The sequence below is a fragment of the Manis pentadactyla genome, chromosome 4, assembly GCF_030020395.1.
Source record: "Manis pentadactyla isolate mManPen7 chromosome 4, mManPen7.hap1, whole genome shotgun sequence".
Classification (NCBI taxonomy): Eukaryota; Metazoa; Chordata; class Mammalia; order Pholidota; family Manidae; genus Manis; species Manis pentadactyla.
In genome coordinates, this window is record NC_080022.1 from 111,797,949 (window position 1) to 111,815,528 (window position 17,580).

Consider the following 17,580-nt stretch of genomic DNA (forward strand, 5'->3'; position numbering starts at 1 on the left):
TTAATTTTAGGAGAATTCAAAACACCACTCACTCCAAAGGACAGATCAACCAGACAGAAAATAAGTAAGGACACAGAGGCACTGAACAGCACACTAGAACAGAGGGACCTGACAGACATCTACAGAACTCTACACCCAAAAGCAGAAGGATACACATCCTCCTCAAGTGCACATGGAACATTTTCCAGAATAGACCACATACTAGGCCACAAAAAGAGCCTCAGTAAATTTAAAAAGATTTATATTTTACCAACCAACTTTTCAGACCACAAAGGTATAAAACTAGAAATAAATTGTACAAAGAAACCAAAAAGGCTCACAAACACATGGAGGCTTAACAACTTGCTCCTAAATAATCAATGGATTAATGACCAAATTAAAATAGAGATCAAGCAATATATGGAGACAAATGACAACAGCACAAAGCCCCACTTTCTGAGGGATGCAGTGAAGGCAGTTCTAAGAGAAAAGTATATAGCACTCCAGGCCTATTTAAAGAAGGAAGAACAATCCCTAATGAATAGTCTAAAGTCACAATTATTGAAACTGGAAAAAGAAGAACAAAGGAGCCCCAAAGTCAGCAGAAGGAGAGACATAATAAAGATCAGAGAAGAAATAAATAAAATTGAGATGAATAAAACAATAGAAAAAATCAATGAAACCAAGAGCAGTTTCTTTGAGAAAATAGATAAGCCCCTAGCCAGACTTATTAAGAGAAAAAGAGAATCTACATACATGAACAGAAGGAGAAATGAGAAAGGAAAAATCATGACAGATCCCACAGAAATACAAAGAATTATTAGAGAATACTATGAAAATCTATATGCTACCAAGCTGGAAAACCTAGACAAAATGGACAACTTCCTAGAAAAATACAACCTTCCAAGACTGACCAAGGAAGAGACAGAAAATCTAAACAGACCAATTATCAGCAATGAAATTGAATCAGTAATTTTAAAAAACTACCCAAGAACAAAACCCCTATACCAGATTGATTCACCACTGAATTTTATCAGACATATAGAGAAGACATAATACCCATTCTCCTTAAAGTTTTCCAAGAAACGGAAGAGGAGGGAATACTTTCAAACTCATTCTATGAAGCCAGCATCACTCTAATAACAAAACCAGAGAAAGACACCACCAAATAAGAAAACTACAGACCAATATCCCTGATGAACATAGATGCAAAAATACCCAACAAAATATTAGCAAACTGAATTCAAAAATACATCAAGAGGATCATACACCATGATCAAGTGGGATTCATCTCAGATATGCAAGGATGGTACAATATTTGAAAATCCATCAACATCATCCACCACATCAAAAAAAGAAGAACAAAACCCACATGATCATCTCCATGGATGCTGGAAAATCATTAGACAAAATTCAACATCCATTCATGATAAAAACTCTCTACAAAATGGCTATAGAGGGTAAGTACTTCAACATAATAAAGGCCATATATGATAAACCCACAGCCAACATCATACTGAGCAGCAAAAATATGAAAGCTTTTCCTCTGAGATAGGGAACAAGACAGGGATGCCCACTCTCCCCACTGTTATTCAACATAGTACTGGAGGCCCTAGCCATGGCAATTAGACAAAACAAAGAAATATAAGGAATCCAGACTGGTAAAGAAGAAGTCAAAGTGTCACTATTTGCAGATGACATGATATTGTACATAAAAAACCCTAAAGACTCCACTCCAAAACTACTAGAACTAATATCTAAATTCAGCAAAGTTGCAGGATATAAAATAAATACACAGAAATATGTTGCACTCCTTTACACTACCAATGAACTAGCAGAAAGAGAAATTAGGAAAACTATTCCATTCAGAATTGCATCAGAAAGAATAAAATAGCTAGGAATAAACTTAACCAAGGAAGTGAAAGACCTATAGCCTGAAAACTATGAGACACTCTTAAGAGAAATTAAAGAGGACACAAATAAATGGAAATTCATCCCATGCTCTTGGCAAGGAAGAATCAATATTGTCAAAGTGGCCATCCTGCCTAAAGCAATCTAAAGATTCAATGCAATCCCTATCAAAATACCAACGGCATTCTTCAATGAACTGGAACAAATAGTTCTAAAATTTATATGGAACCACAAAAGACTATGAATAGCCAAAGCAATTCTGAGCAGGAGGAATAAAGCAGTGGGTATCTCACTTCCCAACTTCAAGCTCTACTCCAAAGCCACAGTAATTAAGACAATATGGTACTGGCACAAGAACAGACCCACAGACCAGTGGAACAGAATAAAGAGTCCAGATCTTAACCCAAACATATGTGGTCAATTAATATACAATAAAGGAGCCATTGACATACAATGGGGAAATGACAGCCTCTTCAACAGCTGGTGTTGGCAAAACTGGACACTTACATGTAAAAGAATGAAATTGGGTCATTTTCTAACCCCATACACAAAAGCAAACTTAAAATGGATCAAATATCTGAATGTAAGTCATGAAACTATAAAACTCTTAGATAAAAACATAGGCAAAAATTCTCTTAGACATAAACAAGAGCAACTTCTTCATGAACATATCTCCCCGGGCAAGGGAAACAAAAGTGAGAATGAATAAGTGGGACTATATCAAGCTGAAAATCTTCTGTATAGCAAAGGACACCATAAATAGATCAATAAGGCATCCTACAGTATGGGAGAATATATTCATAAATGACAGATCCGTTAAAGGCTTGACATCCAAAATATATAAAGAGTTCACACACCTCAACAAATAAAAAGCAAATAATCCAATTAAAAAATGGGCAGATGATCTGAACAGAAACTTCTCCAAAGAACAAATTCAGATGGCCAGTAGACACCTGAAAAGATGCTTCACATCGCTAGTCATCAGGGAAATGCAAATTAAACCACAGTGAGATGGACCACCTCACACCAGTAAGAATTGCTGCCATCCAAAAGACAAACAACAACAAATGTTGGCGAGGATGTGGAGAAAGGGGAACCCTCCTACACTGCTGGTGGGAACATAAATTATTTCAACCATTGTGGAAAGCAGTATGGAGGTTCCTCAGAAAACTCAAAATAGAAGTAGCATTTGACCCAGGCATTCCACTCCTAGGAATTTACCCTAAGAACACAGTAGCCCAGTTTGAAAAAGACATATGTACCCCTATGTTTATTGCAGCACTATTGTAAATATTTTAATATTTACAAAGCCAAGAAATGGAAGCAATCTAAGTGTCCATCAGTAGATGAATAGATAAAGAAGAGGTGGTACATATACACAATGGAATATTATTCAGCCATAAGAAGAAAACAAATCCTACCATTTGCAATAAGATGGATGGAGCCAAAGGGTATTATGCTCAGTGAAACAAGCCAGGTGGAGAAAGACAAATATCAAATGATTTCACTCATCTGTGGAGTATAAGAACAAAGAAAAACCTGAAGGAGCAAAACAGCAGCAGACTCACAGAACTCACAAATGGCCTAACAGTTAACAAAGGGAAAGGGACTGGGGAGGATGGGTGGGAAGGCAGGGATAAGGGGGGGAAGAAAGGGGGCATTAAGATTAGCATGTATAATGTGCGTGGTGGGCACGGGGAGGGCTGTACTATACAGAGAAGACAAGGAGTGATTCTACAGCATCTCATTACTCTGATAGACAATGACTGATAAGGGGCATGTGGAGGGAACTTGCTGATGGGGGGAGTCTAGTAAACATAATGTTCCTCATGTAATTGTGCATTAATGATACCAAAAAAAAATAGACATGTTAAAAAAAATGGGCAGAGGAGCTGAACAGACACTTCTCCAAAGTAGAAATTCGAATAGCCAACAGGCACATAAAAGATGCTCCACATCGCTAGTCATCAGAGAAATGCAAATTAAAGCCACAATGAAACATCACCTCACACCAGTTAGGTTGGCCACCATCCAAAAGACAAACAACAGCAAATGTTGGCAAGGATGTGGAGAAAGGGGAACCCTCCTACACTCCTGGTGGGAATGTAAATAAGCTCAACCATTGTGGAAAGCAGTATGGAGGTTCCTCAAAAAACTCAAAATAGAAACACCATTTGACCCAGGAATTCCACTCCTAGGAATTTACCCTAAGAATGCAGCATCCCAGTTTGAAAAAGACATATGCACCCCTATGTTTATCTCAGCACTATTTACAGTAGCCAAGAAATGGAAGCAACCTAAGTGTCCATCAGTAGATGAATGGATAAAGAAGATGTGGTACACATACAGAATGGAATATTATTCAGCCATAAGAAGAAAGCAAATCGTACCATTTGCCACAACATGGCTGGACCTAGAGGGTATTATGTTCAATGAAATAAGTAAGGCAGAGAAAGACAAGTACCAAATGATTTCACTCATCTGTGGAGTATAAGGACAAAGAAAAAACTGAAGAAACAAAACAGCAGCAGACTCAGAGAACCCATGAATGGACCAACAGTTACCAAAGGGAAAGGGGCTTCGGAAAATGAGTAGAAAGGGAGGGATAATGGAGAAAAATGGGTATTATGATTAACACACACAATGTAGTGGTTTGAGGGACATGGGGAATGCAGTATAACACAGAGAAGACAAGTATTGTTTCTATAGCATCTTACTATGCTGATGACAGTGACTGTAATGGGGAATGTGGTGGGGACATGATAATAGGGGGAGTCTAGTAACCATAATGTTCACCTAATTGTACATTAATAATACATACATATATATATATGAAAAAGGAGCCAGGAATATACAATTGGAAAAAGCCTCTTCAACAATTGATGTTGGGAAAACCAGGCAGAATACATGTAGGAGAATGAAACTGGATTGGTGCCTAATTTTATACACAAAAGTAAACTTGAAATGGATAAAGACCTGAATGTAAGCCACGAAACCATAAAACATAGGAGAAAATCATAGGTACAAAACTGTCGAACATAAGTATGGGTAATTTTTTTTTCCTGGACACATCTCCTCATGCCAGGGAAACAAAATTAAAAATGAACAAGTGGTACTATATCAAACTAAAAAGCTTCTGAACAGCAAAGGACACCATCAGCAGAACAAAAAGACAACCTGTAGTATGGGAGAATATATTTGTAAATGACTCATCTGATAAGGAGTTAACATCTGAAATACATAAAGAACTCATATGCTTCAACACCCCCCCAAAAAATAAACTGATTAAAAAATGGGCAGAGGACTCAAACAGACATTTTCCAAAGAAGGAATATAGATGGTCAACAGGCACATGAAAAGATGCTCCAAAACCACAATGAGATATTACCTCACACCAGTTAGAATTGCCACTATTTAAAAGACAAGAAATAACAAATGTTGGTGAGGATGTGGAGAAATGGGAACCCTCCTTCACTGTTGATGGTTATGTAAATTAGTGCAGCTGCTGTGGAAAGCAGTATGGAGGTTCCCCAAAAACGTAAAAATACAAATACCATTTGACCCAGTAATTCTACTTCTAGGAATTTACCTGAAGAAAACAAAATCCCCGATTCAAAAAGATATATGCACCCCTATGTTTATTTACATTATTTGCATTATTTGCAATATTTACAATAGCCAAGATATGGAAGCCACCTAAGTGTCCATCAACAGATGAATGGATAAAGGAGATGTGGTACATATACACAATGGAATATTATTCAGCCTTTATAAAAAAAAGAAATCCTACCAGTTACAACATGGATGCATCTAGAGGGTATTATGCTAAGCAAAATAAACCATGAGCAGAAAGACAAGTACCATGTGATTTCACTTATTTGTGGAATATAAAAACAAAGCAAAACAGAATGAACAAAACAATAGCGGACTCATAGACACTGAGAAGTGACTCTTGGTTACATGGGGGAGGGATTTGGGTGGAAGGATGGGGAGGGGGAGGGTGATAAAGGGGCACAAAAATTCTCAATCATATTATAAGTTGGTCATAGGGACAGTAGTACAGCATGAAGAATATAGCCAATGCTTCTGTAACATCTTCGTAGGCTGACAGATAGTAACTGTGCTAGAGGGGGTGAGGATTTAATAATATTTGTAATTGTTGAACTACTCTGTTTTATATTTTAAACCAATATAAAATTCTATATCAACAGTACTTCAGTACAAAAATTATGTCCTCTTAAACTTTTTGAAATTTTGAAACCATGTAAATACTCAAAATGTAAATAACTAAAAATAATTTGAAAAAAAATGTTTATCTTTGTCAATATCATGATCAACATAATCACAAGAAAGCATTTGTTAATGCTCTATCAAATTTCTTATTTTAATTAAGTATATATTAAAATGTCCAATGCAGTACCTGTTTTTCACAAGCCAATAGTCTTTCCCATTAAGGTTACCATAGCCAACCACTAGTACACCATGATTCACAGTCTGAGTACAGGATGGATCATAGTAGACACCTGAGAAACAAAATATGGGTGGAAAAAAAGAATGAATGGTATGTGACAATGAAGGACATTTGAAAATGCTATTACTTTTATTAGATTGTTGTGGATGTATGGCAAGGTTAATTAAAAGTTTAGGACCATGCATTACACTCTAATGTTTAAACTATTTGGAGTTCATAATTCTTTGCTATCGATACTATGTTTGTCAGTTTTCTTGCCAAGTTTGGCATCAATTCAATTATAGTTCCCTCAGAATTTTTTGATAAAGTGTCACCTTTTTCTAATTATTTTTAGCTTATAGTCAGTTATATTTCTTTGTGTATATTCCTAAATTATTTGTTCCATACATTTTCATCCATTGTTAGATTAAATGACCCTTAGGTAAAGTTAAAAAAAAGATCATAGCCTTATACTTTGTCCAATACAATACTGTACCATTAGGGGGTGCTCTCTCTCTCTCTCTTTTTTTTAAAGAAAGCAGGCAGTTTATTAGTGATAGCTTGTAATCAGGGAAGCCCACGGAAAGAGAAGCCAGGCCTCCTGGAAAGGGGATGGTGTGGGGTTTACAAAGCCAGTTAAGGGTGGGTGCTGTCTTGAACACTGCTTGGCTACACCTGCAGTATACAGTGGCTATAGTGGTTAAAAGCACAGGTTCTGGAGTCAAGTAGCATGGTTTCTAATCCCAGTTAACCACTTTCTGACGTTGTGACTAGGCAAATCAACCAGCAAAGACATAGTTTTTTCAACTATAAAATAGGGTTATTGAGAGGATTAAATGAGATAATGCACAGAAAGAATTTATCATAGTACTTGACATGTACCTGTGTAGTGTTAGTACACTTTGGTAAGTATTACTTTACAAATTAGAACTGGGTATAAAATAAATGAATGAAACAGAAGATTCTGTTTAACCTACTCTAAACATTCAGGTGTGGAGAGATGGGGAAGGATAATTTCTTTCTCCTATAACAAGAGGCTAATATATCTGAGTTTTTACCACTTCTGTAGAGGAAGAAAGAAGAATGGCTCGCATCTATAGCAACAGACACAGGTCCTTTATTGGCCACAGCTTCTTTCAAGGCATGTTCACTGCCAAAGGGGAGTTCAGTATACTTAGAACATGTGGCAGCTCGATTTTTTGAGTCATACTTGCACTTTTCATCCTGCAAAAATAGTATAAATCAGATCAAAAGTATATGTCAACTTCTTTTAAAAATTACCAATATAAGTCTGGATTTCAAATATGTTTTCTTTCCTCATTTATTCTTTTCAAGGTGATTTACTCTAAGAATCCTTCCTCCTTTTAAAGAAAGAAAGCTCACACCCTAGGCTTCCAAACCTTATCAATTCCATGTTTCACAAACAGCAGTGGAAATCCAGAACTATTCTATTGTTTTAATTGTGAACATCTTCATACATGCAAAAGTTGCCAGGATAATGTTCTTCAGATTCTGAGTTGAATTGTAGGGGCACACTACATAAAGATCATAAACTCTGTACTGCAGCTTCAAATTTTTTTTGTTGATATAATGTATGCAAGAAAATCTGCAGTTTAAATTATGGTTTTTAAATACTATATAATATGGAAAACATTTAGAGTGTATATTAAGAGGAAAGGGGGAGGTCATGTTTGCTGTGTATACAACTATGTTCTTTAAATGCTTAATAGGAAAAAATCTTGACAGAAATAAACCAGAATTATAGTGTTTAAGGCAGGAGATTTCTGAGTGATATTTTTAATCTTTTCTAAATTTTCTGTAATATGAATATATTACTTATATCATTTAACAAAATATATAATGAACTTGTGAGGAGGAAGAGGAGGGCACTATTTAGCTTTTTAGTAGGTAGACAAATGATGTGGTTGATGAGCTAAGAATAAGATTGAGCATAGGAGGCTGTAGGACAAGAAAGTGTAAATAGCAGACAGATACACGGAAAGAGTTTTAAGGAAGGTTTGCTGGAAAATTCATTTTTAAGCATGAATTCTACTTGTTTGCTCAAAACCATTGTGCCACTGTTAAATTAAGAAGGCTGATAAAGCTGCAGAAGAATGGGAACTCTTGAGCATTTAAGGATTCTTGATTGGAGTTCTCACACATGACGTTGCTTCTCAAGCAATTGGCTTGATGGTGAGTTTAGAACAGTTAGCTAAGGTCATAGGCAGCACAAAAAGTTGTTTATGACACACCATGGCTTTGTAGGGATAGAAAGCTTCTGAATCAATGCCGTTGTTATCAATGATATATTGGAAAGCCTGTGTCATGAAGCCACCATTGCATCCTTTATTTCCATATTTTTCAGTTGCGCAATCCACCAGGTTCTGTGCACTCAGAGACACCAGCTTTCCTGTTTTCAACTTCAGCTGTGCTTCCAGGGCTCCCACAGCACTGAAAGCCCAACAAGCACCACAGGCACCCTAAAACAGATATAAAGTCACAACGGCCGTCATAGAAAGTCAATAAGGATGACTTCTGTAATACAAAGTGGGCAACTTCCAACATACCAGCCAGTAGTTCTAAAGAGTTCTCCCATTACAATTTCCTCATCTATTAGACAATGGAAATGAAGAACAAATACGTGATTGTTCTCTGGAAGAGGTCCAACCTTGATAAAAATTTGCAAATGGTTGAGCTCAGAGCGTAATTGCTATTCAAATATTCAAATATATTAAGAAACGGTACTCACTGAGCATGTACCAAATCCCATCTATCTTTACGCATAAGTAGGTAGATGCCTACAGTACCACGACTTTGAGAGGATCTGGGATGATTCGCTTGACCTAACATACCTTTCTTCCTGCCAAATGATGCCTGAAACATAAGGTTAAAATTTTTCACATATTTTTAGCTTCAGAATTTTTTGCTCAAAAGATCTTCTACAGGGAATCATACAAAATTGGTTTAATTCCAAAAGGTGCAGAGGGTCCAGAATCCTATCATACTTGCTCCCTCACACTTTCCCCTTCATCTCACCTTGCTTTCCACCCAAAGGAAACAAGTTGAATTTGATTTTGGTTAAAATAAAATCACTCATCAAAATGTAAGAACCCAGGGAAAGGAGCTCATTAAATTTTTTATAGCTAACACTTAAGTATGTAGTTTATTGGATCTTCCCAAACATTCATTTTAGAGAAGCTCCAGTAAAAAACCCAAAACTAATTGAAAGAAAAGTATCTAGGTGGAAAAGAATAAGAGATCAGCAGTACCATTCACTTCTTAATTTTTACATTCTTCACTGGTCACAAGCTGGGACAGCTTCTGAGAACACTGCTTCTTCTCACTTCCCCTGACCTCTAAGGTGATACATGTGTTTTAGCCTTTGTTATCCCTAGTAATTTAAGATTTTTGTAGCCAAGCAAAATTAAAGGAAATACAAAATTTTTGTTTTACAAGCAAATTAAAGGAAATACAAAAACAAAGGAACACATTTATAAAGCCCATATTTCTTATTCTAACATTGCAAGTCCAGTCAGGAATTAACTTGACTGGTATAATCTATAGGTCACTCTTAGCTCTAGTTCTTTCCTCTCCTTCAACCCCTGAAATTCATAAGTGAGATGGAGGGAGAAATTTCCTGATCAATAATCTCTCCTACACACAATACTTTATCCCAAGCAATTGTCTTGGTATGGTGGAGGGTCCAGTGCAGTCTGTGGGTAGCATGAGCACTAAAAGTTTGTCCTAAAGACCTATTTGTTTAGCTCACAGTTTGGGTCGAATGTGGCTTTAACTATTGCTGTTCTAAGCACTGCTGGGGAATACAAATGAAGTGTGATATGTGGTCCTTGCCCTCAAGGAACTTACTATTTAGTTGGGAAGAGAATAACAAAAATCATTAGAAAGTAATGTAAGGGAGATTCACTGCCAAATTATGTAGCTAGACTAAATGATTAAGGAACAGAGATTTCTACCTGGGGTACAGAGGCCTAAGATGACAACACTCACCTGGTATTTCACTTCAGTAACACACCCCTTCTCTCTCCAGTCCAGAAAATTGGGCAATTTCTGATTAGGGTTTGATTTGTAAGTGACATTTCTCTGCCATTGGCTGGGAACTGTCAAGCAACTCATCAAAGACATTACTTCTTCACTTGTCTACAAGGAAAAAAAATATATATATATATCTTTTCACTTATATCCTTCTTTCCAACACCCCAATAACTCTAACTGTGAATACATTTAGCAAATGAGAAAAGCTAGTGGTAGTTGTGACCACCATAGGAACCATAAACTATCTGATAGGTGAATTATATGGATTTCTTTCATCTTACACTTTGCGCTAGCATCCCAGTCAGACTGTGGGAAGGCAAAGAAGGAAATAGTAAAAATTAGAGGTTACAAGGAGGCAGATTTTAGATTCAAAGCAAGGCATAATTTTATAAAAGGAATGTTTAAAAAATGGATTGAAATAGTTTTCCTTGTGATAAAATAAATATAAAGGAGTTGCCTACATTTAAGTATGAATTTAATCTACCTAGGATGTTCCCTTCCAAACAGTACTATGATTCTTAATTTTGGTCACAGTGGTAAAGTTTTGTAGGGTGGAATAAAATATAAAAACTAATGGGAGAGTTAGTTCCAGAAAAAGAAGGCAGCATGGGAAGTGAGACAGAAACCTCCTCCCAAAATTTCATATAACACAAAAATATAGCAAATACAACCAGTCCTGAAAGAGCAATGGTAAGGAAGACTGCAACAGATGGCTTACATCTGGGGAAAAGAGAAGACCTTACAGAAAAGGGTAAAGTAGCAAAGCTGCGATCAGGTGGGACCCAAGCCCTCCTCCCTCCCCAGCTCACCAGTGGGAGGATAAATGGAGTAGAATCCCAGGACTGCTACACATCCACCCCTGGAGATCTGTTGTGGGAGCACAAACACACATTACATGGTGCTCCAGAGGTTAGTGGGGTTAGAAAGCAATGACAGGCAGAAAGTTGGAGAGACTGAGATTCCAGCAGCTTATGGAGAATAAGTACCCATGGCTGTCCACTCCTGGAGAAAAAAAGGCAGTCACTTTGAAAGACTTCCCAACAGCAAGAGGGCCAAAGGGACAAGGATTACACAGAGCTTGCTCCTCAGTAGACAGGACAGGTGGACAAAATTGTTCCAGCAAACTCAGCACAGCAGGGTGGGAACTTGCAGGAGCTTCACATGCTCGTCTGGCAATGCAGAGCCAAGGCCCCCCACTGCAATACACAGCCTACCATTCCTTCCTCCTGGCCAGCACCAGTTTGCAAACTTGTTGACCCAGCCATCACGCCAGGCCAGCTGGAGGGTGGCCCCTCATCTGGCAGCTAGATGGGAGTAGCATAGAGGCTCCTCACTGCATGCTCAGCCCACTGGCCATGGCAGTGGAGGCAGGCACCATGGCTAGGAAGCAGGAAAGAGCTCTTTCCTCCCAGCAGGCACTGGTGCTGCATGCCTGCAAACCCCCACCATCACTCCAGGTGCTGGGCAGCTCCAGAGAGTAGAGCTTCTGGGCAGTAGAGGGCATCACCTACACAAAGTTATTATGCCATAGCAATCATTAGGAATATGAAATGGCAAAAGAACCTGGTACAACCCAAAATCTCTCAAACACCATAAAGAGGGCAAAGTGAAACTGAAATAACCAATCTTCTTGATAACAACTTCAAAATAAAAATCATAAAGATGCTCATGGGGCTACAGAAAAATATTCAGGATCTCAGGGAGGATTTCAAGAAAGAGATAGAAATATTGAATACAGTATCTGAAATGAAACACAAAATGGAGGGATTTAAAAGCAGATTAGATGAGGTACAAGAGATCAAAAATGAAATAGAAATTAGAGAATAGTAATACAAAGAAGCTGAGGCACAGAGAGAAAAAAAGGATGTCTATGAATGAAACAATAATTAGAGAACCATGCAACCAATACAAACAGAACAATATTTGCATTATAGGGGTACCAGAAGAAGAGATAAAAACAGATGGAATCTCTCTTTGAGGAAATAATTGTTGAAAACTTCCCCAATCTGGGGAAGGAGATAGTCTCTCAGGCGATGGAAATGCATAGATTTTGCAATACAAGGGATCCTAAGAAGACAACACCAAGATATGTAATAATTAAAAAGGCAAATATCAAGGAAAAGGGCAGAGTATTAAAAGAATCCAGAGAGAGAAAAAAGGCCACATACAAAGGAAAACCCATTAGGCTATCATCAGACTTCTCAACAGAAATCTTACAGGCCTGAAGGGAGTGGCATGATATACTTAAGGCAATGAGACAGAAGGGCCTTGAACCAAGAATACTCTACCCAGCAAGACTGTTATTTAAATTTGAAGGAGAGATTAAACAATTTCCAAATAAACAAAAGTTTAGGGAATTTACTTCCCACAAACTATCTCTACAGTGTACTTTGGAGGGACTGCTATAGACGGAAATGCTCCTAGGCTAAAAAGCCGTCACCAGAGAAAGCAAAACCACAGTAAAAGAAGTAGACCAATTAATTGCTAAGCAAATACAAATTGAATCAGCTACCCACAAAGTTAGTCAAGGGATACACAAAGAGTACAGAATATGACACCTAATCTATAAAGAGTGGAGGAGGAAGAAAACAAAGGGAGGAAACAAGAACCTTTAGATTGTATTTGAAATAGTGTAATAAGTGAGTTAAGTTAGACTGCCAGATGGTAAAGAAGCTGCCCTTGAGCCTTTGGTAACCACTTACCTAAAGCCTGCAATAGCAATAATTACATATCTATTGATAATCACCCTAAATGTAATTGGACTGAATGCACCAACCAAAAGACCGAGGGTTACAGAATGGATAAAAAAACAAAACCCATCTATATGCTGCCTGTAAGAGAGTCATTTAAAACCCAAAGTGTATACAAACTAAAAGTGAAGGGATGGAAAAAGATATTTCATGCAACCAATAGGGAGAAAAAAGCAGGAGTTGCAGTACTTGTATCAGACAAAATAGACTTCAAAATGAAGAAAGTCACAAGAGACAGAAAAGGACATTACATAATGATAAAGGGGCCAGACCAACAGGAGGATATGACCATTATAAGTATCTATGCACACAACATAGGAGCACCTAGATTTGTAACACAAGTAGTAAGAGAATTAAAGGGGGAAATAGAATGCAATGCATACATTTTAGGATACTGTAACAAACCACTCACTCCAAAGGACAGATCTACCAAACAGAAAATAAGTAAGGACACAGAGGCACTGAACAACACACTAGAGAAGATGAACCTGATAGACATCTACAGAACTCTACACCACAAAGCAGCAGGATGGATATACATTCTTTTCAAATGTACATGGAACATTTTCCAGAATAGACCACATACTAGGTCACAAAATGAACCTCAGTAAATTCAAAAAGACTGAAATTGTACCAACCAACTTCTCAGATCATAAAGGTATAAAACTAGAAATAAATTGTAAAAGAAAACAAAAAGTCTCACAAACACATGGAGGCTTAACAACATGCTCCTAAATAATCAACGGATCTATGACTAAATTAAAACAGAGATCAAGCAATATATGGAGACAAATGAAACCAACAGCACAAAGCCCCAACTTCTGTGGGATGCAGCAAAGGCAGTACTTAGAGGAAAGTATATAGCAATCCAGGCCTATTTAAAGAAGGAGGAACAATCCCAAATGAATAGTCTAAAGTCACAATTATTGAAACTGGAAAAAGAAGAACATATGAGGCCCAAAGTCAGTAGAAGGAGGGACATAATAAACGTCAGAGAAGAAATAAATAAAATTGAGATGAATAAAACAATAGAAAAAAATCAATGAAACCAAGAGCTGGTACTTTGAGAAACGAAACAAAATAAATAAACCTCTAGCCAGATTTATTAAGAGAGGAAGAGAATCTACACACATAAACAGAAACAGAAATGAGAAATGAAAAATCACAATGGACACCACAGATACACAAATAATTATTAGAGAATACTATGAAAATGTACATACTAACAAGCTGGAAAACCTGGAAGAAATAGACAAGTACCTACAAAAATACAACTTTCCAAGACTGAACACAGAAGAAACAGAAAATCTAAACAGACCAATTACCAGCAAAGAAATTGAATTGGTGATCAAAAAACTACCCAAGAACAAAATCCCCAGACCAGATGGATTCACTGATGAATTTCATCAGACATATAGAGAAGACATAATACCAATTCTCCTTAAAGTTTTCAAAAAAAAAAAGGAGGGAATACTTTCAAATTCATTCTATGAGTCCAGCATCACTCTAACCAAAACCAGGCAAAGACCCCACCAAAAAGAAAATTACATACCAGTATCCCTGATGAACATAGATGCAAAAATACTAAACAAAATATTACCAAACCGAGTTCAAATATACATCAAGAGTATTATACACCATGATCAAGCAGGATTCATCTCAAGGATGAAAGGATGGTACAACACTTGAAAATCCATTGACATCATCCACCACATCAACAAAAAGGACAAAAACCACATAATCATCTCCATTGATGCTGAAGAAGCAGTCAACAAAATTCAACATCCATTCATGATAAAAACTCTCAACAAAATGGGTATAGAGGGCAAGTATCTCAACATAATAAAGGCCATATATGACAAACCCACATCCAACACCATACTTAACAGCAAGAAGCTGAAAGCTTTTCCTTTCAGATCAGGAACAAGACAAGGATGCCCAGTCTCCCCACTTTTATTCAACATAGTTTTGGACATCCTAGCCACGGCAATCAGACAACAGAAAGAAATAAAAGGCATCAATATTGGTAAGGAAGAAGCCAAACTGTCACTGTTTGCAGATGAAATGATATTGTACATAAAACCCATAAATACTCCACTCCAAAACTACTAGAACTAATATCTGAATTCATCAAATTTGAAGGACACAAAATTAATACACAGAAATCTGTTGCTTTCCTATACACTAACGATGGGCTAACAAAAAGAGAAATCAGGAAAACAATTCCATTCACAATTGCATCAAAAGGAATAAAATACCTAGGAATAAACCTAGTTAAGGAAGTGAAAGACCTATACCCTGAAAACTACAGGACACTCTTAAGAGAAATTAATGACCCTAACAAATGGAAATTTATCCCATGCTCTTGGCTAGGAATAATTAATATTGTCAAATGGCTATCCTGCCTAAAGCAATCTAAAGATTCAATGCAATCCCTATCAAAATACCAACAGCATTCTTCAACAAACTGGAACAAATAGTTATAAAATTCATATGGAACCTCCAAAGACCCTGAATAGCCAAAGCAATCCTGAGAAGGATGAATAAAGGAGGGGGGATCTCGCTTCCCAACTTCAAGCTCTACTACAAAGCCACAGTAATCAAGAAAATTTTGTTCTGGCACAAGAACAGAGCCACAGACCAGTGGAACAGAATAGAGGGTCCAGATATGAACCCAACATATACAGTCAATTAATATGCAACAAAGGTGCCATGGATATACAATGGGAAAATGACAGCCTCTTCAACAGCTAGTGCTGGCACAACTGGACAGCTACATGGAAGAGAATGAAACTTGATCATTGTCTAACCCCATACAGAAAAGTAAATCCAAAATGGGTCAAACACCTGAATGTAAATCATGAACCCATAAAACTCTTAGAAAAAACATAGGCAAAAATCTCTTGGACATAAACATGAACATCTTCTTCATGAACATATCTCCCCAGGTAAGGGAAACAAAAATAAAAATGAATAGGTGGGACTATATCAAGCTGAAAAGGACACAATCAATAGAACAATAAGGCATCCTACAATATGGGAGAATATATTCATAAATGACACATCCGATAAAGGATTGACATTCAAAATATATAAACAGTTCACATACCTCAACAAACAAAAAACAAATAATCCAGTTAAAAAATGGGCAGAGGTGCTGAACAGACACTTCTCCAAAGAAGAAATTCAGATGGCCAACAGGCATATGAAAAGATGTTCCACATAGCTAATCATCAGAGAAATGCAAATTAAAACCACCATGAGATATCACCTCACACCAGTTAGGATGGCCAACATCCAAAAGACAAGCAACAGAAAATGTTGACAAGGATGTAGAGAAAGGGGAACCCTCCTACACTGCTGGTGGGAATGTAAATTAGTTCAACCATTGTGGAAAGCAATATGGAGGTTCCTCAAAGAACTCAAAATACAAATACCATTTGAGCTGGGAATTCCACTCTTAGGAATTTACCCTAAGAATGCAGCATCCCAGTTTGTAAAAGACATATGCACCCTTACGTTATCACAGCACTATGTACAATAGCCAAGAACTGGAAGCAACCTACGTGCCCATTAGTAGATGAATGGATAAAGAAGAGGTAGTACATGTACACAATGGAATATTATTCAGCCATAAGCAGAAAATAAAACCTACCATTTGCAACAGCATGGATGGAGCTAGAGGGTATTATGCTCAGTGAAATAAGCCAGGTGGAGAAAGACAAGTACCAAATGATTTCACTCATATGTGGAGTATAAGAACAAAGAAAAAACTGAAGGAACAAAACAGCAGCAGAAACACAGAACCCAAGAATGGACTAACAGTTACCAAAGGGAAAGGGACTGGGGAGGATGGGTGGGAAGGGAGGTACAATGGGGAAAAAGGGGCATTACGATTAGCAGACATAATGTAGGCACGGGCATGGGGAAGGACGTACAACACAGAATACAAGTAGTGATTCTATAGCATCTTACTACGCTGATGGATCAGTGACTGTAATGGGGTATGTGGTGGGTACTTGATAATGGGTGGTGTCTAGTAACCATAGTTTTGCTCATGTGATTGTAGGTTAATGATACCAAAATAAAAAATAAATAAAAAATATAAAAATACAAAAGAACAAAGTACCTGACCAGATGGCCTCACCACTGAATTTTATCAGACATTTAAAGGAGACCTAATACCCATCCTCACTATTGTTGTCCAAACAGCAGAAGAAGAGGGAATACTTCCAAACTCATTCTATGAGGCCAGCAACACTCTAATATCAAAACCAGGCAAAGAAAACACAAAAAAAGAAAATTATAGACCAATATTCCTGATGAACATAGATAAAAAATACTCAGCAGAATATTACTAAACCAAATTAGAAAATACATCAGAAAGATCATCCATCATGTTCAAGTAGGATTTTTTCCAGAGATGCAGGAATGGTA

The 17,580-nt window shown here is 37.2% G+C and overlaps 1 protein-coding gene across 4 annotated transcripts in view; it reads right to left on the reverse strand.

Annotated features, from left to right (window-relative positions):
• Window positions 1-17,580, reverse strand: part of CTSS (cathepsin S) — a 50,999-nt gene that overhangs the window by 13,133 nt on the left and 20,286 nt on the right. For all 4 annotated transcript variants that reach the window (XM_036905236.2, XM_057500710.1, XM_057500709.1 and 1 more), the window contains 4 exons: window positions 10,349-10,498; window positions 8,593-8,820; window positions 7,399-7,564; window positions 6,311-6,413 (listed from right to left, as the gene is read on the reverse strand). In XM_036905236.2, coding sequence (XP_036761131.2) covers window positions 6,311-6,413; window positions 7,399-7,564; window positions 8,593-8,820; window positions 10,349-10,498 — 647 coding nt within the window. The remainder of the gene's footprint in view (window positions 1-6,310; window positions 6,414-7,398; window positions 7,565-8,592; window positions 8,821-10,348; window positions 10,499-17,580) is intronic.